The 27,669-nt window shown below is 40.9% G+C and overlaps 1 protein-coding gene across 1 annotated transcript in view; it reads right to left on the bottom strand.

The window, feature by feature from the left end:
* Nucleotides 1-27,669, bottom strand: part of HYDIN (HYDIN axonemal central pair apparatus protein) — a 340,806-nt gene that overhangs the window by 277,543 nt on the left and 35,594 nt on the right. Inside the window, exons 4-6 of the mRNA XM_032424356.1 lie at nucleotides 22,635-22,754; nucleotides 18,712-18,846; nucleotides 4,794-4,993 (exon numbers count right to left, since the gene is read on the bottom strand). Of these exons, the coding sequence (XP_032280247.1) occupies nucleotides 4,794-4,993; nucleotides 18,712-18,846; nucleotides 22,635-22,754 (455 nt within the window). The remainder of the gene's footprint in view (nucleotides 1-4,793; nucleotides 4,994-18,711; nucleotides 18,847-22,634; nucleotides 22,755-27,669) is intronic.

Below are 27,669 nucleotides of genomic sequence, written 5' to 3'. Positions count from 1 at the left end.
CAAAATCTCACAGTATATCCATTGCTTTACCATGTTGGCAATCATATTAACTGAAAGACTGGTCCTCACCCCTGTGGGGGCAACACAATCACCTGTGCATTTTTTTAGAATGGACGCTTGTCAGGGCATCTCCCCCAAGATTCTGATTCAATACAACGTGACCACAAGTTCAATGACATCCTTTCTCATTGTAGCCAGCAGGGTTCTCAGTTGCAAACAACAGAAACCAACTTTGGTGAACTTAAACAGAAAAGGGATTTACTGGAAGGATTTGGGGTCGCTCAAAGAATTGATGGCATTGTTAGAAAACATGCATTTTGTGGAAAGAACAAAAAACTACTATATCATGAATAGATACTATACCTAAACAGGAAAGCAAAAATATTTGCAAACAGGGAATTGAATTGAGAGATTGATTATACAGAAGACGAGAGAGATGAGAAGCCCAATTTAAGATGATGAAATCGCTCAGGGATTAGTAAAAGCAGTTAGCGATTCTCACCCCTGGGCTGGAGAGAAGACGAGGTGGAAGTGTTACCAGATTCTGGGAACCTGGCAGAAGTTGGAACCATGGCAGGCTAGGCTAGGCCGACAGGAATCAGAACCAGAGAGGAGATAGAGCCTCTGCCAGGGCCTCTGCTGAAGTCAGAGAGGAGGGGAAATGCCCTGGCTCCTTGCTACTCTGCAATCTCCTGGTAAGATGCACATAGTTTGATTGAAGAAGGAAGCAGGTTAACTGGTCCCCTAGTGGTCAAACTCAGCTGGAATTCGGCTGAGGCAGCTAGGAAAGCTAACCGCCCAGAGATACTAAATGGAACCTGGGAAAGGCAAGGAGTGGATCGGAGGGTAAGTAAGCCCAGAACTGGCCCATGTTTGTTCTAATCCAGGTTTTGCTGTTAACTCACTGAGGGAACTTGGATAAGTCATTTCCCTTCTCAGGTCTTATTTCCTTCATCTGTAAAATGGGAATGTTGGACTAGAGTTTCTAATGTCTTTATGATTCCTGGCTAGTCCTTGAGTTGGCTCACTGTTTTACCTTGGAAGTATTTCTATATTAGGAGAAAATGATTCACATTCATAGTTACACAGATCGCAAAGTTTTAGATCTTTTCCTGCAACTTCACACTATGAAATCTATGAAGTGATTTTACTTCACTTTTGTATGAATGTAGTATATAATAAATTGCCATTTCTATGTAGCTTTTAAGGTTCAGCCACAGTCCAAGAAGATATGCTGCCTGCCCTTGTTTTTCCACCTTCAGTGGATTTTCTTTTTCAGAGGAAAAATACAAGTATAACAGGAAGTTTTTAATGTGTGTTATGGAAAGTGGTTGTGGGAGGCCTTTTTTTAATCGAAAAAGATTTGTTCTTTCTTAAGGCACAGTGAGCCACTTAACCTGCTTCCTTCTTCTTCAATCAAACTACGTGAATCTCACCAGGAGACGACGAAGGCTGTCAAAAAACACTTATCCTCAAAAGAACTTTGCCTTTGCTGGTTGATTTAGCTAAACGAGTTCAAGGGGTCTTGCTTCTGCCTGGGATGCAGAAAGCTAGAAAGAGGTTGCCCACCCTAACAATGAAAAAAAAGCCCGGTAAACATAAAATCACAACTTTTCTTGAACCAATTAGAAAGCAGACATTGCAGAGCAAACAAGTAGCCTGAAATCTAAAGATGGACAATCCCCCCGCCCCCAGGGGAGAGGGAAAGGTGCAGACTGCTTTACTTGTGGCAGACAGAACTTCGCTACAGGCAGAAGGAACAGTGAGAGAGAATGGAACAGAAGTGTTTGAAGAGACAATGGCTAAGATTTTCTAAAAATAACGAAAGATCTAGGAAGCATGGAACCTTGTGCAGGACGGAAACCAAAACTAAACAAAAGCCAAACAAAATCCTTAAAACAAAAAACAAACAAGACAAAAACAAAACCCATACCTAGACATAGCTTATTCGAATTACTAAAAACCAAATATAAAGACAAATCTTAAAGGCAGCCCAAGAAAAAGACATAATTACATCTAGAGGAACAAAGAATTCTGGCAGAGATCTCACAAGAAAAATGTAAGCTGAAAGACAATGAAATGCCATCTTTATTCTCCGGAAAAAAATTACGTGTACACAGAACTGTCAACCCAGAATTCTAAGCTGTAGAGAAAATATTTTTCAAAAATGAAGGCAAAATGCTTTGTTTCAAATGGACAAAATGGAGAGAATTTCCAATAGACCTGTGCTACAAGAAATATTAAAAGCAGTTTTTCAGCCAGGAGAAATAGGAATCCAGACACAAACTGAGATCTACATGAAACTGTTCAGAGATAGTGATACTCCTGGGACATTCCTGTAAAGACTAAATACAAATTCCCCCCTAAGGGATGTGCCCTCCACTCATACCACTGGCAGCCCTACCACCTACAATATGGCAGAACAGGTAACCTGAAAATACCTAGAAAGACTGGATAAAATATAACTTACATAAATGTGCAGCTGAGCATGCATTAAAAAAAAAAAGGCAAATCTACAGGATTTAAAAGGAAAGACAAAGCTAAGAGCCAGAGCAGTGAGCCACTGAGCTAATGCTAGGCCTGCCCTGGATTCTCAATAACCCTGAAGCTTGGGTTTTCATAGCCCTGCTGGAGCAGGAGAAAACACCTTGGGATTGTCACGTCAGGGGACTGGTAAGCAAATCCCCATATACACCCAGGAAACTTAAAGGACTACAGAAACATTCTCCCATTAGCACAAGGGAAAATGTCTGTCCTGGTTTTAAGTGAGGGAAACAAAGTTTCTCTAGAGAATTCATAACTTTGGACATGTGTCTCATGCAGGTTTGTCTGAATATACATTATCAGTCCAGGAACCTCTAAGCCAAGAAATTACCAGAAGAGAAGTCTACAGGGTCTAACCTTTAGAAACCAAGCACAAGCAAATGCTAATCCTTTCTGGAGAGATGTGCCCTTAAACCTCCAAAGAATTCCACAGATAATGCCCTTTTCAAAATGAGTTCACAATCCAGACCAATACACACACTACTTCTTAAAAAGTCATAGAAAAGAACTTGACCTTGCTTCCTGTCTTCCCCAGCTGGTCATTCTTGTTATGGCACCACTGATCAAGCGCCATTCACGTGCCCCGTGACAGTCGTTCTTGCCTGTCTAGTAAGGGAGCTCCTGAGAGCAAGGACTGTCTCATCATCTTTGGTGTCTGCCATGCTGTAGCTACTCCATAAATAATCACAATAAATTCCTGCTCCTTCACTTACTACTCTGTGCTCTTTAGCAACTTATACAAACTCTCTATGACGCAGTCTTCTCATCTTCACAGCCAGTGCAGGTTGAGCTCTACTCACATCTCATCACTCTGAACTCTTCTGCCTCCCTCTTCTATTTCTTTTCAAAGATTTTATTATCTTGACAGAGAAAGAGAGCACAAGCAGGGGGCGCAGCAGGCAGAGGGAGAAGCAGGCTCCCCACTGAGCAGGAGCCTGATGCGGGACTCGCTCCAAGGACCCTGAGATCATGACCCGAGCTGAAGGCAGATGCTTAACTGACTGAGTCACCCAGGCGCCCCAACTCCCTCTTCTATTTTAAAGGACCCTTGTGATTACACTGGGTCCACCCAGATAATCCAGGATAATCTCCCCACTTTAAGGTCAGCTGATTAGCAACCTTAATTACATCTACAGCCCGAATACCCCTTTGCCACGTAATTTTACATATTCACAGGTTCTGGGGATTAGGACACAGACATACTTGGAGAGCCATCATTCTGCCTACCACACTGGCAATTCATGTGAAGAAACAAACAACAACAAAAAACCCCACTTGTTATATAGCACTTTATATAGTACCAGCAGTTTATTTATTTACTTATTTTTAAAGCAAAATCTGGGGCACCTGGGTGGCTCAGTCGCTTAAACGTCTGCCTTCGGCTCGGGTCATGACCTAGAGGTCCTGGGACCGAGTCCCTCATCGGGCTCCCTGCTTAGCAGGGCGCCTGCTTCTCCCTTTCTCACTCTCCCTCTGCTCTCCCTCTCTCTGTCTCTCTCAAATAAATAAATAAAAATAAAATAAAATAAAAAATAAAAATAAAGTAAAATCTACAACCAATGTGGGGCTTGCACTCAGGACCCTGAGATCGAGTGTTACATGCTCTACCGACTGAGCCAGCCAGCCAATGAATTTATTCATTCATTTATTCCTTACAACAACCCTATGAAGCGATTACTACACTTTTCCCCATTTTTTCAGCCAAGGAATGTGACACACGAGCCAAAGAATGTGGGTGGCCCCTCGAAGCTGGAAAGGGCAAAGAAATGGATTCTCCCTGAAGCCTCCAGAAAAGAACGCAGCCCCACCAACACTTTAATTTTGGCCCGGCGAGGTTTCTGGTCTACTGAAATATCAGATAAGAAATTCTGTTGCTCTAATCCAGTAAGTTTATGCGAATTTGTTACATTACCAATAGAAAACTGATACAGCCAGTTATAAAATTCTCAGTCAAAACATATATTTATTAATAGATTTCCATGGGCAATTCTCAATGCTAAATAAAAAGATTTGTATCAACGTTTCAGAAAACCACCCACACCCAAACCCAAGGTGACTCTAAGGTCACCCTGAATTTTAGTTTCCTCTTGGACTGAAGAGGAAGTCTGCCCTACATCGGTGAGGTCTCTCAGCCTTGCAGCTGAAGACCGTAACAAGGAATTCTACCCTGCCTGCTATTCTAGCAAATTACTTGTGCTGACTAGATTTAGCTATAATCAATCAAAAACAAGAATTGAAGGAATGCATACCTATGAGTTTTCATGTGAAACACAGCATCTTTGTTGCCAATGTTTCGTACCAGCAGAATCTTCTGAGTGCTGTATTTGACAGGGCAAGTGGAAAAATCCAGCATGTCAGGAAAATCTAGGATGGCTCGTGCACCTCTAGCTTTGATGGGTACAATGAACTTTTCTCTTTCAGTTATACAGGTCAACGTATGGGCATAATCCTACAAGAGAAGGGTACAATCATTATTTGTGGAGATGCCAACATGATCAAGGTAACTGTGCAAGAAAAATGGCCATTGGCCAGGTGTCTTGCAAAACAACTTAATGTATTCTGTGAAAGCTCTTCAAGACCATTATAGATGTGCTTTCAGTGAGACACTCTTTTCTGAGAGAAAGAGAACAGTTCAAGTGTTAAAACCCGCAAGTCAGTGTAGAAGCTTATGCTTCATGTGTTTTCCAGATATTAGGGAGGTGGGATGGGGGCCAGTCAAGGCACATTTTTCTTTAGATCAGACGACGTTCACACTAGTTCCTTCACATCCTCCTTCTAAACCCTATTTATCCTCAAGCCATGAGATTAATAGCTCCAATTTATGGTCTCTCTAAGCCCATACTCTTAGCATTATGACTTGCACCTTCTCCATTATGAGTAGAGTCTATTTCTCCATCTCATGCTTTGACCAATGGAATGTGGTAGAAATTATGCTATGCCAATTTCAAGCTGAGGCCTCAGGAAGCCTTGGGCATTTTCAGTCTTGCTCTTGGAACCCTGCCACTGCCATATGAATAAACGTTGTCCAGCGTACTGCAGGATGAGAGTCCAAATGTCCCAGCCAGGACTATGCCAGGCCAGCCTACATCCCCAGATATGTGAGAGAGCCCAAACAAGATGAGCAGAATTGCTGGCCCAACACATGAGTGGGCCCAGTCAAGACCAGCTGAACCAGAGTCTTGTGAGCAATAATGTTAATTATTTGAAGTCAATGGGTTTGGGGGTAGTCTGTTACTATATAAAATAACAAACTGATACATAGCCCAGTTTAAACCTCATCTCTTGTGCAAAAGCCATCACTGACCATTCTACATAAAAATGCTGAGGTCCAAGACATGTATCTTCCCCAGTCTTAGGTTTAAATGCAACAAAATGCTGAATTAAGTCACCCTTCGTATCACTTCATAAGATAGAAAAGTAGAACTCTCATCCTCAATATACCAAAGAAAAAGTAAAAATGGAATTCTCACCAACAAACAAAACTAGATATAAAAAGAAAGTATTCATAGTCCCCTCAAGAACAGACCAGAAGCTCAGAAGTTGCTATGAAATTTTGTTTTGTTTTAAATTTTCCCAGCATTTAGCTGCAAGGCAACATTGGTAAATGTAAAGTCCTCTTGGAACTTAAATTTCCTTTCAGCAATCATGTAGTAAATGGTATTAAAAGGTGGAGGTTTTAGAAAAACTCTCTTTGGGCTTTAGGTATAGAGTGGGAATGGGAAGGTCTGACACATAGATTGACATATAAACCTGGCTATGCACTCAATCTCATGGAACCCACAGGACCAGGATAAAGCAATGGTCTCCCCTACTAGTTTATTTACTCAATCATATTTATTAAGTGTGCAGGTACCAGGTACTGAGCTGGGTGTGCGAATACACTGAAGCAGAAAACGAGACATGGATCGCTTCAAGCTTACATAGTGACGGAGATAATGAAAAAGTAAATAAAACACATCTAATATACAAGGTAACACATATATAAAGATACACTCGACAGGAATGCTCACATGACAGCGCCTTGTGCACCTGGAGTCTCTCTGTCTCCCTGAACTCCAGACGCATACCAGCTGCCCAGTCAGCACCTCACTGGAGACAAGCCGATCGATGCCACTGCCCTACAGCTGGGCAGAGATGGACAAGGAATAGGGGCCGACATCCAGCCCACTCTGCTGGCTCCAGCTGCATCAGCCCAGAGGGGGAGCCTTTTTCCCATGCCCACAAAGGCTCCACAATGCCATTGGGGGTCCTGCTCATGGCCCTCCCGCCACCCTCCAACTGTTCCCCCACTGCCTCCCCATCTTGGTACCAGCATCACCACTGTTCCAGTGGCCTGGATTTAAAACCCTGGAATGAGGCATTCTTGATCACTCTATTTCTCAATTTCTTAGGCTATTCTGTAGGACTGACCTTCAAAATGTGTTCAGAGCACGATCATTTCTCCCCATCTCTGCCCTGCTACCCTGACCTGAGCCACTCCAATCTTTCCTGGGCGAAGTCAACTCTATTTCCACCCCTGCTCCCTTAAAGTCTATGTTCCACACAAGGGCTTGAGGGGTCCAGTTAAAATATAAGTCAGCTTAGGCTGCTCCTCTGTTCAGTCTCCCAGGTGGAGGGCCTGTGAATGCTACAGCCTGGTGCCCCTGTCACTTCTCTGGCCACAGCTCCTCTCCCCACTGCTCACTCCGCTCCACTGCAGGTGTCCCTGCTGCTCCTCAAACAGGCTAGAACCGCTCCTCCTCCAGAGCCTTCAAACACGATGTTGTTTCTGCGCAGAACACATTTTCCTCTAGTCACTCACAGAGCTCACTCCCCCACCTCCTTCAGGACTTGGTGAAGCTCGCTGCTCACTGAAGCCTCTCCTAACAGCCCTGGTTTAAACTTACCCTCCCCCATCACTCCCGAGCCTTTCCTCCTGCCTTAGTTTCCCTGAAGCATCCAACATAGTCTGTATTTTATCTATTTATTGAGTCCACTACATGCCTGCCCCTAGTATCTCCAACATCAACAGGGACTTTGCCCATTGTACTGACTTCATATATCCAGTGCCTAGAAGAGAGCCCAGGACATAGTAAACGTTCAAAAAAGATTTGCTGAGGGCAGAAAAATGAGTAATGCAATGTTGGACAGTGGTGAGTGGTGAGAAATGAAGCATGAGAAGGGGATGGAGAGTGATCGCTTGCTTGTTTACATGGCACACTTGGGAAAGGCCTCCATGAGCAGTAACATTTCAGCAGAGATCTGAACAAAGTGAGACCTGAACCGTGTGTGGCTGGACGGCACTCTGAGCTAAGTGTGATTTGAGGCCAGTGGTCAGAGGTCAGGAGAGGTTAGAGAAAGGGCAGGGAGGTAATAGGGGCCAGATCCCACCAGGCCTGGTAAGCCAGTTAGGACCTGAAGATGGCCCAAAGCCTGGTGATGCTGAAAGCTGATCATGACGGAGCTGATTTACATTTTAGGAAGATCACTAGCTGCTCTGTGGGCAGCAAACTGTAAGAAGCTAAAATGGGAAAAGTGAGGCAAGTCAGGAAGCCCCTGTAGCAGTCCACGCAGAGAGGCCAGTGACCTGGCCTAGTGTGGTAAATGCTTCATCTAGCACTCGGTGAGTCGTGAGTACGCCATAAACGCTAGCTGTCGTTATTAAAATGTTGTATTAAATACAGTGACTTGCAGGAAACGATAGATGCGGAGAAAGGGGAACCCTCCTACACTGTTGGTGGGAATGCAAGCTGATGCAGCCACTCTGGAAAACAGTATGGAGGTTCCTCAAAAAGTTGAAAATTGAGCTACCGTATGACCCAGTAATTGCACTACTGGGTATTTACCCCAAAGATACAAATGTAGGGATCCGAAGGGATACGTGCACCCTGATTGTTATAGCAGCAATGTCCACAATAGCCAAACTGTGGAAAGAGCCAAGATGTCCACAGACAAATGAATGGATAAAGAAGATGTGGTATATATATATAATGGAACATTATGCAGCCATCAAAAAAACCCGAAATCTTGCCATTTGCAACAACATGGATGGAACTAGAGGATATTATGCTAAGCGAAATAAGTCAATCAGAGAAAGACATGTATCATATGACCTCACTGATATGAGGAATTCTTAAGCTCAGGAAACAAACTGAGGGTTGCTGGAGTGGTAGGGGGTGGAAGGGATGGGGTGACTAGGTGATAGACATTGGGGAGGGAATGTGCTATGGTGAGCACTGTGAATTGTGTAAGACTGATGAATCACAGACCTGTACCTCTGAAACAAATAATATATTATATGTTAAAAAAAAAAAAGATAGTAGGAAGGGAAAAATAAAGGGGGGGGGAATCGGAGGGGGAGACGAACCATGGGAGACTATGGACTCTGAGAAACAAACTGAGGGTTCTAGAGGGGAGGGGGTTGGGGGGATGGGTTGGCCTGGTGGTGGGTATTAAGGAGGGCACGTATTGAATGGAGCATGGGGTGTTATACGCAAATAATGAATCATGGAACACTACATCAAAAGCTAATGATGTAATGTATGGTGATTAACATAACATAATAAAATAAAATTTAAAAAAATAAGTACAATGACTTGTGTAAGGTATATGGGAAAAACTCAACTTGTGTTTACTTTTATTGTTAGGATAATAATAATGATAATCCTGATGGTAATAATACAACAAGATAATTTCAGAAAGCAACAAGGGCTTTGAAGGAAATAAAACATGGTAAAGTGATAATGTTGGAAGGGACTGCTTTTGGTTAGTACAACCAAGGAGGCCTTCCTGAGGAGGTGACCTTTGGAAGGAAACCTGAACAGCAAAAGGAGCCAGTCAGGCAAGACCTAGGAATCTGGAGTGTTCCTGGCAAGGAGAATGTATGTAATGCAAAGGTAAAGGTCTTACGGTAGGAATAAGTAATAAAAACTAATGAACAGTATTCATGAAATTTATTAAAATTGAGTTGTTGGACTCTTAGCTCTTCAACTGATTCTGGTTTCTAGATGTTAGTAATGCCAGGCTCAAGAACTATGCTAATCACACCTAAGGGAGTACAAATTGTAGTAAGTATACTTGATCCTAGAAAATCCCACAGAATTCACCAAGTCTGAATTCATCAGAATCCTAGAGAGATAAGTACTGTTTTCATTTTTTCTTAGTGGATCAAACCCAGCAAGCAAAGGTTTTGTTGGGAATTAGGAACTGGAAAGCTTCTGGCACATACGGAAACTTAATATTAACAGAGGCTTTGAGAGAAAGAACAAAAGATGCTGCTGAATCCAGAATGAGAGGTGATCCCAAAGTAATTTGTCTTATTTTATTCTATATTTACATATTCTCTGCTCTTTTTTAAGATATTGAAGACACCTTAAAATAGTTTAGGAGACTAACTGAAATACTCTGAGATGTCAAACCTTTTCAAATTTCCATATGAGGAAGATTCAAAGTTCGATCTGAATTGCATATTTTTTCATAATCAATTCACATACTCATAAAAGAATATGAAGAAATTCTTTAAATAAACTCCACAAAAATGTATTCTAGTCTCTGAAGTTCTATATTTAATATGACTATATTAGATTATGTAATATACAATTATATATTGCCCTACTGGCTTACAATTAATTCAGATGTAATGCCTGGGGAGGCTGTTAGCCTTCAAGCTAAGCAATTACTTTAGTTTATATACTCCCTTTCTACTGTATTTAGATTAAGAGCAATCAGGTCACCGTTCAGAGACAGAATATTTACTCCAAGCTCTTTCCCCTCTACTATGAGAGACTTAGCCATGAATTACTATCTATCCTAAAATGTTATCCTTTATAATAATGCTCTCCAGACAAAACATCCAGTCTACTTTTTGTCCGTTAGCTTTCCTTCCAACACACCTAGCTCCCAAACTTTGAAAAACAGAGCAGCAGAATATGAAAATGGCAGATTTGACTTTCTGAGGAGTGAAAAGAATGAATCTTGATTTTATATTAGCTCCATGATAGAGAGCAAACATGGCGATAATTCTGTCCTTCACAGTCTCAGGCAAAGGAAGATGGTGTTCTTTCCTGCAGCCAATGACTCTCCAGGCATCATCAACGGGAAGCGTGGTTAGACCAGCGTGGTTAGACCCTCACAATCCTCCCTCTGCCTTTCCTCCACTCCTAAACCTGATGGAAGAACGGCTAACACAGAGTACAACTAGAACTAGGTTTGATCAGGACTCAGTGAATTTAATACTTGGTGTCCCTGGAAAATGCTATAGATTCCCTAACCACTTGAAGTATTTATTAAATATGATCATCTCAATCTGAAATTCATCCCTCGAAAAGGAAGAATCAGTTCTGAAGTCCTAATCAGTTTGAAAACGAGACTGGTCAGGGATGGTGAGTCTTATCCTCTACCACTCTGATTCTTCATATGACTCAGCTGGGTTCTCAGTTTCCTGGGGGCAGCTACATTTCCCTGTCTATTCAAAGAGAATGACCTCTGACCTTCGGCATGAAAAGAGACCCGAGACTTCCAAATTTATTTGGACCATTTTTATCCGTAGTGTACAGTGATAATGTGGTTACTTCATGATTCATGTAGAAATTATACACTTAAGGTAATTAATTTCCTCTGTAACTTTTTGTTTTCCAAGTTACCCCTGGATCTACTAATCCACCTATACCTATACCCACCTACTCTGCCTTCACTCCTATTCCTACTCTGCCTTCAACCCCTGTCCCTGTACAGTAGATCTTAATCCTTTCAGTTCACTCCAGGATTTTCCTGAAGCATCAGTTTTCCCTCTTTACTGAATATTCACACAACAGTATAGTTTCCTCTTAAATATTAAATAATCTACCCTTGAGCCCAACATCCACCTCTAGCTACTGCCCCATTTTTCCAATTACCCTTGACAGCAAAACTGCTCACAGGTGTTACTTACACTCAATATCATCACCTCCTTGCTGTCCATTCTCTCCTCAACCCATCCCATTAGGCTTCTGTACACAACATTCCACAGAAACTCTTCCTGCCAAGGTCACTAATGGCTTTGACAAATCCAGTGGCTAATTCCACATCCTTAGTTTATTCTACTCTTCATAGCTTTGGACATCACCCAAAGTTGATCTCTCCCTCCTTTTGAAATACTGTATCCATTTGGGATTCCAGAGCACTATAAATCTTCTGGTTTTCCTCCTACTTCATGACCACCCCTTCTTAGTATTATTTTCTGCAGGAACCTCCTCCTTTCCCCAACCTCTTCTCTATGCACACTCACTCTCAACATCAGCTCATCAACCCCTTGGTGGAAAGGATCATCTTTTTACATGATTTTCAAATATTTGTCTCTAGCCAACATCTCCCTTTTGCCACAGATAACTGTGTCCAACTGCCTATTTGGTATTTTCACTTGGATGTCTAAAGGGAAGTTCCAACTTAACGCATGAACACCAGATTCCCTGAATCCTCCTGATTCCCTGCTTTACTCCCACCCAGCCTCACAAACCTGCTTTCCCGCCACTTCTCCCTATCTCAGTAAGCGGTGCCACCATTCAGTCATTTGCTGGCCAAATACTATGAGTTAAACTAGACTCCTTTCTCACACCCTTTATCCAATCCATTAGCAAATCCTGACAGCTCTACCATAAAAACGTGTATCCTTCATCCCCCTATTTCTCACACCATCACTGTCACTATCCTAGTCCAAATCATCCTCATCTTTTACCCCAACTATTATAATAGCCTCTTACCTCTGTATTATTCGGGGTTCGGTTCTGCTACATATAACACGGAAAAGAACAAAATCAGAGCAACTTAGACAGACAGAAGTTTATTTCTCTCCCATAAACCAGTCCAGAAGTAGGCAGGCTGGATTGGTGTGGTGGCTCCACAGTGTCCCCAGAGACTCAAATTCCTAAATTCTTGCTCTGCCATTCTAGCACACAGCACCTATCCTCAGTGTCACCCCATGCAGCAGAGTAATTCTTGGGTTGCCAGCTATTTCCTACAGCCAGGCTACAGGCCAAAAGGAAAAGGCAGAAGGGCAAAACAAAGCACCTGCATGCTGAATCAGCTTTCGTCAAGTACACACTTAGAAGTCCTGCTCACATCTCTGGCAAACACACAGACACACTTAGCTGCAAAGGAGGCTGGGTAAGTGCAATCTTTTCTTTCAGGCAGCAGTGAATCCAATCCCAATTTGGGATGATCTTACCAATGAAGAAAGAGAAAACGGATGTTAAGGGTGGGCAGCTGTTACACCTCACGCTCCCTTCAGTCTATCCGCTGTGTAGCAACAAGGCTGATTTCAAAATGCAAGGCAGAGGGGCGCGTGGGTGGCTCAGATCATGATCTCCAGGTCCTGGGATGGAGCCCCGTGTCAGGGTTCTCAGCTCAATGGGGAGTCTGCTTCTCTTTCTCCCTCTGCCTCTCCCTCTGCTTATGCTCTGTCTCTCTCTCAAATGAATAAATAAAATCTAAAAAAAAAAAGAAAAAAGAAAAAAAAATGCAAGGCAGAGATGTCATTCCTAATCAAAACCCACCATGGTAGGTAAAGGAAAATGATGCAGTATGTATCCTATCTTTCCTGTATGAGCTGCACCTCAGGATCCTCATTGAATCATTACAAAAACAAAACAGAATGACAGACATTTTTGTGCCTCTTGATGTAATACAATAGAAGTACCAACCACCTAAGAATTCATGCCACCCCCAAAATCAAATATGAATCTAATCAAGCCTCTAGATCGAACTACCAGTTTATAGGAAACGGAGGGGACAGAGGACCATTCTACAGAACCTGATGGGGATGCACTCAGCACTTTGTTTGGACCCTGAAAAATACTTATATTTATCTTTTATATATATGTCTCTCAACTGGGAAGATGTGAATACCGACTGGACATTTGATGATACTGGGGAGTTACCGTAATTTTTTAGGTATAACAGTATTGTGGTTCTGTTAACTTTAAGAGGTCCTTATCTTTCAGAGACAAATAACAAAGTATTTACAGATGAAATAATACGATGTATGGGACTTAGTACAAAACCCCCTGAGCAGGAGCAGGATAGATGAAGCAAGACTGGTCATGTGCTGATAACTTGGAAATCTGGGTGATGACGGTTCACTCTGGTTCTACCTAGGGTGCAAGCTTCCGTAATCAAAGCATTTTTTTATACTTTCCAGTGGCTTCCTACCCTACTTTGCAGGACTTCTAAGACCCTTCATGAGCTCGCCCTCTGCAACCTCCTTTCCTACCATTTTCTAGCGGGTACCTCCACTTCCACCACATACTTCCCTGCACTTCCTTCAGCCTGCTGTCAAGCTTAATTTGGTTCTCCACTCAATGTTACCTCATCACAGAAGTCTCCCCGATCTCCGTACTGAAAAGAAACAGGAGCCCATCACTCTCTATTCTCTACCATGTCAGTAGCTGACATTAAATTATATATTTGCTTGTTATTCATTGAGGAACATAAGCTCTGTGAAGGCCAAAGCTTGTTTTGTTCTCCAGTGGGTCCTGGCTCATAGAACTGGTCCTGGCCCAGAGCGAATGAAAGAATATTACTCATTTTTAATATCTTTATCTGGGTACTAAACTATCAAGAGTTCTTCACAAAGAGAAATCGCAACATCCTTGTTAGCTTTATTATAAAATGATATTTGCCAAGTCTGGAATGCTAAACAGTAGTGATAGAGACTCACTGAAGATATGACATAAAATGGAGAGAAACAAGAAAAAGTGAACGTCTAATACATTCATGGCACAAAAAGATATTTGAGCCCTTTTTATATGCTTTTGCTTTTATCATCTGTAGGCCATCCTCGAGTTGAAGAAACCTCCTTAGATTTTCTTGAGGTTAACTTTTACTTACTTACATTACTCAACAAATATTTACCACATGCTTCTTATTTGTCAGGCACTGTGCTAGGCACTGGGGTGACAGGGGTGACCCAGACAGACTTAGGGAGGGCTAATTGCAGGCAGGAAGAAGACAAAATCCCTATCACAGTTTTTGCCAACAAAAATGGTTGATTGTGGAAAATTTTATGGCATCTACACTTTAATTAAAAATGCTGGCAATATAATTCATTATCACCGTACATCTAAATAGCATAAAATACGTTAACATTTTTCTAGTCTTCTTGGACCACAATTTTTAAATTTCATAGTAGCAAACCAGGAAAACTATTTTGACAACAAGTTATAGATTTTCTTAAAACATAACTGAGCAATAAAATTGCTCTTTAAACCACCACAGTCATATCCATATGACAATTCTACAGTAAACAGATGCCTTCTTAAGTCTAAGGAAGCACCCAGTTTTGCTTTCCTACAAAAGCCTAATATTTTTCATCCTCCTTTTAATAGTAAAGATACAAATTCAAGAGGTCAGGGAAAGTGCGAGGCTCCAGAATTTTACAGTGTTATGAGAACACTATTGTATTTCTACCACATTGACATACACCAGGATTATTAGATTAATAAGATATCCAATCGTTTTTTTTAAAGTCTGTGTGACAAGAAGAGATAAGTAAAGCCAGAGTGAATTTGCTGCACCTGTTATCTGGGCACTTGGCATTCTTAACAAGTTAAAACCCCAGGAAGCCAGATTAAAAGATGACAGGGAAAAATGTAAATTACATTATCATCTTCGACATGCTAATATACATGGGTGCTGAAAATCCAATTGAAAGGGAACCGGCTTATTAAGCTGTGGCATGCTGCAATTTACATATCTCGCCCTCCAGATGTGAGGAGGGTAAATGAGAATGGAGTGTGCTCAGATCAGCAGGGGATAAGGAAGAAAAATATGTACATACGGTGGCTATCGATTTGACCAACTGAAGAGAAAGTGACGCGGTGAAAAGACTGACTTCTATCTCCCCTAAAATAACCCTGGCTCCTCTGGCACATGCTGGAGCAGCACTACAGACGGCACGGCTAATCCGAGCTGGTCACTCTGCGCGTGGCTCTCCAACACTGAGTGACTGCAGATGCCCAGACGACCGGCACAAGCTCCTGAGAAGGGACCTGCTGATGGTGGACGTGCAACAGGATCTTGGCAGAAAAGGGGGACCAGAACTAGCAGCAGGAGCTTCCCCAAATTCCCACCATCAGTGTTAGACAAGCCAGCAAGAGGAGAAATCACTGTATTTTAGAAAAACATTCTGTAAATTATATTATAGCCTGGAGTCCAAATCCAACAGAAAAATCTTACTGTATCCAAAATTGGCCACTTAAATTTCTCATAGGTAGCGATTGTTCTCACTGGTCTCCTCCTACATGCAGGTAGCCTTTGATAACTTTCAAATACTTAGAAGAAACAGTAAAGCAAACTTCAACCTAATTTTTTTTTTAATTAGGGGCTTGCCAATAGACAGGCAGTGTTAGTGAAATGGAAAGGTAAGAGGGAATACAAAAGCGAGGAGTAAGAAAAGCAGCCACAAAATATAGCCAAGTAATAACCTCAATAGGAATGTTAGCATTTCATATTTATACAGTAAATACAAACATACCTAACATATATTTTGATTATTTATTTGCTGTATAGATAAGCAGCAATAAAATCTTTCTCTTTTAGCTTTTGATTAGGGAAAGTTAAAAACATACACAAAGGGGCACCTGGATGGCTCAGTTGGTTAAGCGACTGCCTTCGGCTCAGGTCATGATCCTGGAGTCCCAGGATCGAGTCCCGCATCAGGCTCCCTGCTCGGCAGGGAGTCTGCTTCTCCCTCTGACCCTCCTCCCTCTCATGCTGTCTCTCATTCTCTCTCTCTCAAATAAATAAATAAAATCTTTAAAAAAAAAACAAAAAACAAAACATACACAAAGAAAACGAAAGAGTATAACAAACCCCATGCACACGCCACCCAGCTTCAACAAATATTCACACTCTGCCCTCCTGGCTTCATCAATATCTCCATCCAGTCCCTCCTTCCATTGTTATTATTATATTTTATAGTTTTTAAGGTAGAATTTAGATATATTAGAAAGCATAAATATTAAATGTACAATTTTGACAAATGAACTCATCCATATAACCCACACGCTTGTCACAAATATAGAACATTCCACTTCCTCAGAAACTTCGGTGTGTTCATTTCTCAGCCAGACTACCTACAGGTAGAACAATACGTATCCAACAGAAGACATATTTTCTCCAGCACAGAAAAAAAAGTAAGGAACTCCAACTCCTCAAATCCAGCAAGCTTTATATTTCAAGCTGCACAAAAGCTTCTTATCAAAATGACAGTGTAGGAATTTGACACCCAAACTAAATCCAGATGCCAATCTCTTCACAGATAGTATTCAGATACAGAGCTTCAAGAAAAAACAAGGACTTTGGTAAGAGAACAACAACAGCAACATCAAAAGCCCCTCACTGAATTCTTAATCTCAGGAAACAAACTGAGGGTTGCTGGAGTGGTGGGGGGGGGGAGGGAGGGGGTGGCTGGGTGATAGACACTGGGGAGGGTACGTGCTATGGTGAGTGCTGTGAATTGTGCAAGACTGTTGAATTACAGATCTGTACCTCTGAAACAAATAATACATTATATGTTAAAAAAAAAAAAAAGAAGAAGATAGCAGGAGGGGAAAAATGAAGAGGGGGAAATCGGAGGGGGAGACAAACCATGAGAGAGGATGGACTCTGAGAAACAAACTGAGGGTTCTAGAGGGGAGGGGGGTGGGGGGATGGGTTAGCCTGGTGATGGGTATTAAAGAGGGCACGTACTGAATGGAGCACTGGGTGTTATACGCAAACAATGAATCATGGAACACTACATCAAAAACTAATGATGTAATGTATGGTGATTAACATAACAATAAAAATGTAAAAAAAAGCCCCTCACTGGTTCTGGAGCTATTTATCTTTTCATTTATTTCAATAGGACCCCAGGCAAAATTACAGGTCCGTAAACACAACCCAAGAAATAGACAGTAAAACTGTAACAGCAGCATCATTACAGTAGAATTTCTACCCACTTCTTAGAGTGATACATGCCTGGCAGACCACTGTGTATTCTCTATCGCTGCTCCCCAGGAAAGAAGGAACAGTAGCAGGAATACTAGTAACGGCATTAACAGTGGCTGACACGTATTAGTGATGAAGAAGCAGAGATTCAAAGCTAGTTCTTTCTGTCTCTAACATGCTTTTGTGATTCCAACCTTATGGCACAATACAGATAAGCACACACTGTTAACGTTATATATAACCTGACATTTTGTTCTGCTTTTTGAGCCTTGTTTTTGTCCTCACTCCTTCAATTATGCTGGTAAAACCCCTTTCCTCCTCCCCACAAGTCCCCACTTTGGCCCACAGAGAAGAAAACTCAACCCACAATTTTGCACTCCTGGAAAAGCGCTGGGGAGGAAGCCTCCATCCGCAGTCCCCCTTAGCTGGTCCTTCCTTCCAGGAGGAACTGGAATTTCTACAACTGAGAAGGGTTTGAGAATGGACCGGTGCAGAGGGGAAATGGCCCATTTTTGAACTTGGGCTCTTTCTGGCCTGCCGAGGTGCAGACAGAGCTGAGCGGACTGGGCAGGTCTCTGCTCTTGGCTCTAGCTGGTCCGCTTGTGCTTCGGCAGAGCGATCGGATGTCAGCCCTTCAGGGCCAGCTGGGGAGTGGGAGGTGGCCCTCTCCGGGCCTTAGGTACTGGCCACATTCTTTGCCATTAATGAGACTGATACCGTGATCAATACTTGGATCTTGGGTCTCATTTTTAAACTTGTTAGAATTCAGGGAGGAGGGATGCAACTAAGATCCCAAACTTCCCAAGAAGCCATAATCTTTATCCTCTGCCTTGACTCACTGCATCTGGAGCACACCTTTTCCTTTTTTGGTGACCCTCTGGCTCATAGTCGAATATAAATATGCTGAGGTAGGCGAGGGGGTGTGGGGAAGCATCCAGAAGGATAAGCCTTCTTTATACCCTGGCTACTTACAGCTCATGGAAGCCCTCAGCTCTGTTGGACAATTCCTCCCTCACTCCCAGGGGTGCACAAGCCCCTCCTCTGAGCCACCCTTACTGCTCCTCTAACCACCACCACCACTAACACCATCGACACCAATACCAACCCCCCCAACACCAGCAGCACAAGCACCTATACCACTGACAGCAACACTACACCAGCACCACGTCCATAAAAGTTCAGAGTTACAACCTGCTAGTGACAAGTATTCAACCCATTTCTTACCTTGTTCTCCTCTGGAGTGAAGAGGATTCGGAATATGGATGGCACTCCTGGAGCGACTTTGTGGCCAGAATCTTTGGGGCTGATGACTTTAAAGTAAGGTGAACTTTCCTCAACAACTTTGACCATCCTTGGAATCTGCAAGGAAAACACACCATGGTGGATATTCTGCCTGTGAAAAAGCAGAAGCAAAAGCATGGGCTTGGTCGTCCACCAGGAAATCTCTGTCTACTTCTCATGCGCCATGCATGACCTTGGTCAAGGCTTAACTTCTGTTTCCTCAACTGTGAGAGGAGATGACTCACTCGGTGCATTTGAGCTTTAATTTTTATTAAAATTATTATTCATTTTATTGTTATTGCAAGCCTTTGTTCATTTTATCACTTAAATGTGACTATCTTCAGGGCGCCTGGGTGGCTCGGTAGGTTAAGCATCTGCCTTCGGCTCAGGTCATGATCCCGGGGTTCTGGGATCAAGTCCCGCATCTGGCTCTCTGCACAGCGGGGAGTCTGCTTCTCCCTCTGCCTCTGCCTGCCACTCCCCCTGCTTGTGCTCTCTCTCTCTGTCAAGTAAATAAAATCCTAATAAATAAATGTGATTATGTTCAAAGAGGAACTGCTTGATGAGCTAAAACCCCACGCACACAGCGGAGGTAAGCTGGATTTCCCAACATCTGAGAAGTGCTCTGGGAGAAGATACCACAATTCCTGCACGCCTCCTATGGACCATCCACTGTACACGATGTGCCGCTTAATCCTCTCAATAACCTCGGAGCTTCATTATAACCCCCCTTCTACAGATGGGGAACAGGACACTTGTCCTCAGTGCCACAGCTTCACCAAGTCCCAGCCTAACTCCACCTTCCGTCTGGAGCACTGTCCTCAGGAGGCACCATTGTGAGCAAGAACAAAGAGCAAGCAGTCCAGGGTCCGCAGGCCAGTGTCAGAGCGGCTTCAAACCGTTTCCTTCTCTTCAAGTCCTCCTCTGCCCTGCTTGCCTTGCCTAGGGTACGTATCTCTGCTTATCTAAGACAGTCTAAGCAATAAAAGACATACAATTGTGAGGAGAATGGAGGTGGAGTTTCCAGGGACACAAGGAAAGGGAAAAGATTTTTTTTTTTTGAAGACTGAAAGGGGGCTAAAGAAAGTGAACTATAGTTAAGGGTGACCGAGAAGCCTCGGGTGCAAAATGAGGACAAAAGAACCCACACAACCTCTCAAATCTGAAACCCAGATGGGCAAAGGAAGAAGAAATGCAGAGAGAGAATTCAGACAGATCTTAAGACTAGAGAGCAGGGAGGTAAGGAAAAGACGTGTGCGAATCTGATAGGAGTCCAACTGGCTTTGCTGGTAAGGGGAAGGCACAGTGCCATTTATGATGGACAGAACAACACTGTAGAAGCTTGCTGGGAACACTTCTGGTAAGAGCAGAATTATGGATTAAAAACTAAAAAGGAAAATACCAGCAACACTAGTAATAGTCGTAATAATAACAATAATAATGGTTTAGTGCTTCCTATGTGACAGGCACTGAGCTGAATACTTTACATTCATTACTTCATTTAATATTCCAAACAGTCAATTGAAATGGGTACTAATAGTATCACCATGGCCCAGAGAAGTGAAGTGACTTACCCAAGGTCTGTAGCTGGGAGACAGCTCAGCTGGAATCTACCAGATTAGTCTGACTCTGGAGTCTGGGTGCTAATAATTAGATCCTAAGTAGAATCGAGTTGTGGCTTGTAGAGAGTTCATAGCTTACTCTCACCTTGTGTTGTGTAAGAGACAGAGAAATGACCAAACAGGCTCTGTCTTTTGCATTCAGTGCCAATGAGGAAGCAAGCAAATGGTAAATAGCATAGAAAGCATTTCTCTGTGCCCTATATCTATCCCAGCAGTTATTTATGAGTCCATGAAGTAAGGAAGCAGAAAAGCAGGATTATATCAGCCATCCAGTACAAGGGTCCTTAGAGTAACTCACCCAAGAATAAGGCTGCCTAGGCTAGAGAAATCAATCTGCTTTTTGTAGCTGGACTTTCCCTGGATGGGGACCCTCCTTTCATGAGGTCCAACAATGTAGCAGCATCGAACCAAGAGGTGTTGGGTTTTCCATGAGAACTTAGTGCCCCTTGGCAGACAAAACTTACACATGCCCTATATCCTTTACTTGCCCATATATACCTACTGGCAATCATTTCTTATTTAGGGCCAAGGAGGAGTGGTCAAAGTATCCCTTGGGCTAGCTCCTCTCTGTATTTAACAGCCTTAAAATACCTGAGCAAGAGTTAAAAAGTCATGGAGAAAGGGAAAAAGAGAACTGGAAGTGACAAAGGAAATTGGTTGGCAGACTATATGAAAAGAGAGAGTCCTAATGTCTATGTAACATCTCTTCTTGAGGTCTAGGGGCATAATTCTGAGCATCTCAGATTCTTTTTCTTCTCTCTGCCTACCCTTTTAACTTCTGTCCCTTGAGCTTCTCTTGCTAACACTCCTGTAGCCAAGAACTAAATATACCATTTTCTCCAGAGTCTGACTTTGTTGTCACTAAATCACCCCATTGATCTCTGAAAGGCATCACTGATTCCTTTAACGAGCGACTGTACCAAATATAACTAAAAGTATTCTTGCATAGTCTTCATTTATTTTCCCTTTTTTCTTATAGCTAGAATTTTTGTCTCCACATTCTTGAACTCCTTAGGTATTCCTACTTGGCTTCACATCTGAAGTTCAGCATCTCTCAGATGCCTTCCTCCCCATCTGATTACTTTTCACACTTAACTGTGCTTCATGCTGACTTCCCACATTATTCTTTCTTCCATTATTGTTAGATATCAAGGAAATCTTCAGGCACTTAATACCTTTTCTTGAAGTAAACCATAATTTATCTCTAGGGAAAAAAAAGCATACGGATGGAGAAGAAACTCTCAGTTGCAACCACAAAAGGACAAGATATAGACAGTGGGAGAAGCTGTCCAAAATGATCAGTAGACAAAAATCTGAAGGCTATCTATGGTAGAAGGGAGGAGAAAGAAAAAGGAGAAAGGGAGCTCCATTTTTTTTGAAATTTTTTTAAAAATACAATTTGTGGGGCGCCTGGGTGGCTCAGTCATTAAGCGTCTGCCTTTGGCTCAGGTCATGATCTCGGGGTCTTGGGATCGAGCCCCGCATCGGGCTCCCTGCTCCACGGGAAGCCTGCTTCTCCCTCTCCCACTGCCCCTGCTTGTATTCCCTCTCTTGCTGTGTCTCTCTCTGTCAAATAAATAAAATCTTTAAGAAAAAAAATACAATTTGTAAAGTATAAATAATTTGGCTCAACAACAGCAATTGATATGAATAGAGTTTATACCTTCATTTGGGGAAACGGTGGCTCTAATGCAGAAAACATGAATATATGTTTCACCCCGTCTTGAATGAAAACCTAGCTAAACTGGTCACACATAAGAATTTCATGACATTTGGGGCACCTGGGTGGCTCAGTCAGTTAGGCAGCCAATTCTTGGTTTCAGCTTCTGTCAGGATCTTGGGGTCATGAGATCGAGCCCCGAGTTGGGCTCCATGCTTAGAGCAGAGTCTGCTTAAAGCTCTCTCTCTCTGCCCACCCCGCTCCCCACTCACTCTCTCTCTCTCTAAAATAAATAAATAAACCTTAAAAAAAATTGTGACATTTACCTAGCTAATATTTTACTCAACAAAATGTAACTGCACATGTTGGGAGTTGACCATTTGGTGGGCACTGACCTGGGCCTGAACACATATGAATAAATCAACATAGTCTTGTCTTCATTGAGCTTAAAGTCAAAGGGCAAGTTTTCATCTATTTTTCTAGGTCTCTCAAGTTAAAGAATTTATCTAAGATCCTATGGGATCCCATTTTATTTAATCCTTTCTTATATATCCATGAAAGTTACATCCAACAAACATACTCACTTTGTCATTATTCCTCAAAATGAGTGGAACTTCGTAGACTTCACAGGGAGTATAGTTCTGAAACACAATTTCTGATGGAAAAGGCTGGAATAATGCCTGATCCAGGTCAATTCCTGAAAACTGCATTGAAAGAGTAAATTCATTACATAGCTATACAGTGGCAGAAATGACAGGGGAATATATGAAAATACTACATAGACATATGGATATTAATACTAAAAACATACAAAACACTCAGAAAGGTGTAACTACTATAAGCAATAATTGTTATAAGTACTAAAGTTATTGTGAACAACTTGTTTAATACAAAAGAAAGTAGAAGATTTGGTCCTCAGTTTAAAAAATATAGGCTAATTAGAACATCAACCCAAAACTTCCATTTACAGCAATGGTGAATAAGGTCATGATTTCCCTATGAAAATAACGAAAAAACTCTATCAACAAATATCTGCGTGGAGGCACTGAAGAGCTTAATAAGATAGTATGAGCTAATGTCAAAACTATGAATTATCTCAAGCTATTAGCTTGGGTAGAATCCAACAGGTTTTGAGTATTGCCATGTTTCCTTAAAATTTTAGAATATTCCATGATGCTCTGTGAGTACACAGTTGCACCCTGGGGCACCTTAGTATGGTTTGCAAAATGAAGATGTAAGCATCCACCTCAATAATTTAGAAAAGCAATAGAAAACATAAAAAACAAATAAAATCCAAACAAATGGAAAAAATGACATAACAAAAACAATAAAAATTCATAAAATAGAAAGTAACTACAGAATCAACAAAGCCAAAGTCAAGTCTTTAAAGACTAACAAAATTGATAAAATACCTAGAGAGTATGATCAAGAAAACAAGGCAAAAGGCACAAAGAGCCAATAAAAAGAATGAAAATAGGGACATTACAATAGAAACCGAACTAACTGAAAAGATAATAAATGGATATTATGTCAAGAAATGTGAAAATTTAGATTAAAAAGTACAAATCCTAAGTAAGTACAATTTATCAAAACTAGCACAAGAAGAAATAGAAAATATTGAGTAGTTCTATAACTAGTAAATTGAATCTGTAAGTAAAAACTTTTGATAGGGAAAACCCCAGCCCAAATAACTTTACAAGCAAATTCTAGCAAACATTTAAAGACACAGCACAAATATTATAGAAACTCTGCCAAAGGAAAGAAAAAAAAAATTAATGTCTCCCAACTCGATGATGTTAGCACAACTTCCATATAACTAAGAAAGACAGTGGGAGAAAGGAAAACTATAGGCTAATCTTAGTTATATACAATAGAATGTTTTAAAAAAGGAACAAAACATTAGCAAACTGAAACCCACAATATATAAAAAGGATAACACATCATGACCAAACTGGGTTTATCTCAGAAATTCAAAGTTGTTTTAACATTAGAAATTGATTAAAAAGAAACAAAACTGTCATTTTCCCCAGAAGAAAAAAAACTACTTATTTAGAAAATTCAAAATAAACTATAGATAAGCTATTAGAATTAATAAGTTGCTTATTGGGGCACCTGGGTGGTTCAGTTGGTTAAGCGACTGCCTTTGGCTCAGGTCCTGATCCTGGAGTCCCAGGATCGAGTCCCGCTTCTCCCTCTGACCCTCCCCCCTCTCATGCTCTCTCTCTCTCATATAAATAAATAAAAATCTTTAATAAAAAAAATAAGTTACTTATCAAGGTCACTGAGTACAAGGGCAACAAGCAAAAATCAATTCTATTTCTATGTACTAGCAAAGAACATTTAGGAAATGAAATTTATAAACAATACCATTTAAGATAGCATCCCAAAACATAAAATACATAGGAATAAATCTAATGAAAGATGTGTAAGACCTTTATCCAGGAAAACTACAAGATATTCTTGAGAAGAATTAAAGATGACCTACATAAATACAGGAATATACCATGTTCATGAATTGAAAGACAATATTTTAAGGATGTCAAATACTCCCTTAACTGATCTAAAAATTCAATGTAATCCAATTAAAAAAATCATGTAGAAATTTTTTTTGGAAATTAAGAAGCTGATTATAAAATGCATATGTAAAAGCAAAGGACCAAGAATAAACAAGATACATTCAAAGAACAAGATAGGAGGACTTGCTTTATCAGGTAGCAAGACTTATATTATTACATATCATATACTGTTACTTATCAGAGTAATTAAAATAGTGAAGTATTAGCATAAGATTTATCCTAAAAACAAATGTACCAGATTTAAAAGCCCAGAAACAAATTCTTAAATATAGGGACACTTGATATATTCTTAAATATATATATTCTTAAATATATGGACAAAGGTAACACTAACAAGCATTGGGGAAGAGATACATTCTCTTTAATGAATAGTGTTGGGTTAGCTGGATATTCCATAGGAAAAATATCAATTTAACCCCTATCACACACCATTCCAAGTGAATCAAAGCTCTCAATATGAAAGGTAAAACAAGAAAATTTTCAGAAGAAAACCAAGAGGAATATCTTCATAATGTTGAAGAATGCAAAATTTTCTTTAATGGGGCACAGAAAATACAAAACATAAATGAAGAGATTGGTAAATTTTGTCATATTGAAATTTAAAACATGTTCATCAAAAGACGCCCTTTAAGAAATGAAAAAGAAGGGGCACCTGGGTGGCTCAGTCGTTAAGTGTCTGCCTTCGGCTCAGGTCATGATCCCAGGGTCCTGGGATCGAGCCCTGTGTCGGGCTCCCTGCTCAGGCAAGAGGCCTGCTTCTCCCTCTCCCACTCCCCCTGCTTGTGTTCCTGCTCTCGCTATCTCTCTCTCTGTCAAATAAGTAAATAAAATCTTTTTAAAAAAGAAAAGAAATGAAAAAGAAATCCAAAGAATGAGAGATTATTTGTAATACACATAATTGATAAAGGACTAGTCTCTAGAATATATGAAGAACTTTTACAAATCAGTAAGAAATGGACAAAACACATAAACATGTGATTTATAAAAGATGATATCCAAATGGCTAATAAACATGAAAAGTTGCTTAACCTCATCAGAAATCAAGAAACTGCAATTAAACCACAGTGTGACACTATACACCCAATAGAATAATTTCAATTAAAGAGACTGACAATATTAAGTATTAGTAGCAAGTACTTAATACTTAAGTATTAGCAATTCCAGCTGCACAGCTAATGGCAGTATAATAGTATAAACACTTTAGAAAACTAGCAATTACTACTAAAGAGACACGTATGCATAGCCTATAACTTAGAAATTCCACTTTTATGTATATGCCCATACTGCATATATGTGCACTAAAAGAAATATACAAGAGTGTTTATAACACCATCATTTATAAGAGCCAAAATGTGGAAAAAAACAAATGCTCATCAACAGTAAAATGGATAACAATTGGTGGTATAATCATAAAATGGAATACTATACAGCAATAAAAATGAATGAACTACCACTATACACAACAACATAAATCTTCAAAACAATATATTAAATTAAATTAGCCAGAAATTAAAGAGTATATACTGTGGTATTCCACGTATATAAAGGTTGAATAAAGGAAAAATAAACCTATGATTAGCAGTTCTTCTGGAGAAGAGGGACAGGTAATGACTGGGAAGGGCATAAGAAAGCTTCTTCATCCTAGAAGAAAGCTTCTAGGATGCCGGTAATGCTGAAGCTTACATTCCTTCATCTGAGTGGTGGTTATATGAGTATCTTTACTTTGTTAAAATTCATCAAGCTATATGCTCATGATACACACATACACACATTCAAAAAAATTTTACTTAAAAATGTAGTTTTATGGAACACTACATCTAAAACTAATGATGTAATGTATGGTGATTAACATAACAATAAAAAAATTTTTTTAAAATGTAGTTTTGTGGGGCACCTGGGTGGTTCAGTCGGTTAAGTGTCCAACTCTTGGTTTCAGTTCAGGTCATGATCTCAGGGTTGTGAGATCAAGCCCCTCAATGGACTCTGCACTGGACGTGGGGCCTGCTTAAGATTATCTCTCTCCCTCTACCCTTCTTCTGCCACTGTTTTTATTATAGATATATAATTCATATTTACAGATATGAATATATAGAGAAAGATGAATATATATATATAGCAATTAAAATACTGTGTTTTGGATTTGAATAAACTGACCAATGGTGTGGAAAAGTCCAGAAACAGATCCTTGTATATGGATCACTGGATATATCACAGAGGCCTTATAGTGCAAAGGAAACAATGGATTTCAGCATAAATGACAGACTCCAAGATGGACTCTGTGTAGGTTGTAACTAGCAGCTTGAGCTCCCTTCCCCAACCCTCCTGCCACAAATAACCAGGGTTAAGAGAAGATGCCCGGCAAGAATGTCCACGACTTCAGATCTCAGGTAAGGCTTGCACTATACAGATCTCCAAAGTAGGTGGCATATTCTGATAGGCAAAGCCACCAACTCCTTGTTTGGAATACTAGGAACGGCAACATGAAATTCCCTGTATGCCATCTGGCAACAGGAAATAGTAGGGAAGGCAGAGCTGAATGGGCAACACATAAATTTGCATGTTTATAGGAAGCAGTGTGGCACTGAGGCAGGCTAGAAGAAAAGGACTCTGAATCCTAAGGGTCCCCACAAGTCACAACTCTGGGGAAAGGCTAAGACAGCTCATTCCTCCTTCCTTCCTCTCAGCCCCCTTCCAAATAAACACACGAACACAATCCTCTTTCATAAAATGCTGTGCTGAGAATCATGAAAGATGCCTGCTGGTCTGGGACACCCGCCAGGACCTGCCTCAACAGGAATTGCCTGCAGATCGCAAATCCAGGAAAAATGTCCTTCTTTCCTCCAAAAATGAGTGGTAACAATAATAGTAATGATAAATCAAGATCTATAAAAAAAATTCAAGGAAAACAAAGGAATAAAGAAAATGGCAAGTGAAGAACAGTTAACAGGAAAGTTGCCATGAAGCAATGAAAATATTGGCTACACTGTTTCACTATAAATGCAAAAGACATAATGGAAAAAATCTGAAAGCACAAAGCAAATAA

The sequence above is a fragment of the Phoca vitulina genome, unplaced genomic scaffold (genome assembly GCF_004348235.1).
Source record: "Phoca vitulina isolate PV1807 unplaced genomic scaffold, GSC_HSeal_1.0 scaffold30, whole genome shotgun sequence".
In the NCBI taxonomy this organism is placed as follows: Eukaryota; Metazoa; Chordata; class Mammalia; order Carnivora; family Phocidae; genus Phoca; species Phoca vitulina.
This window is presented reverse-complemented; position numbering and strand designations above follow the sequence as displayed.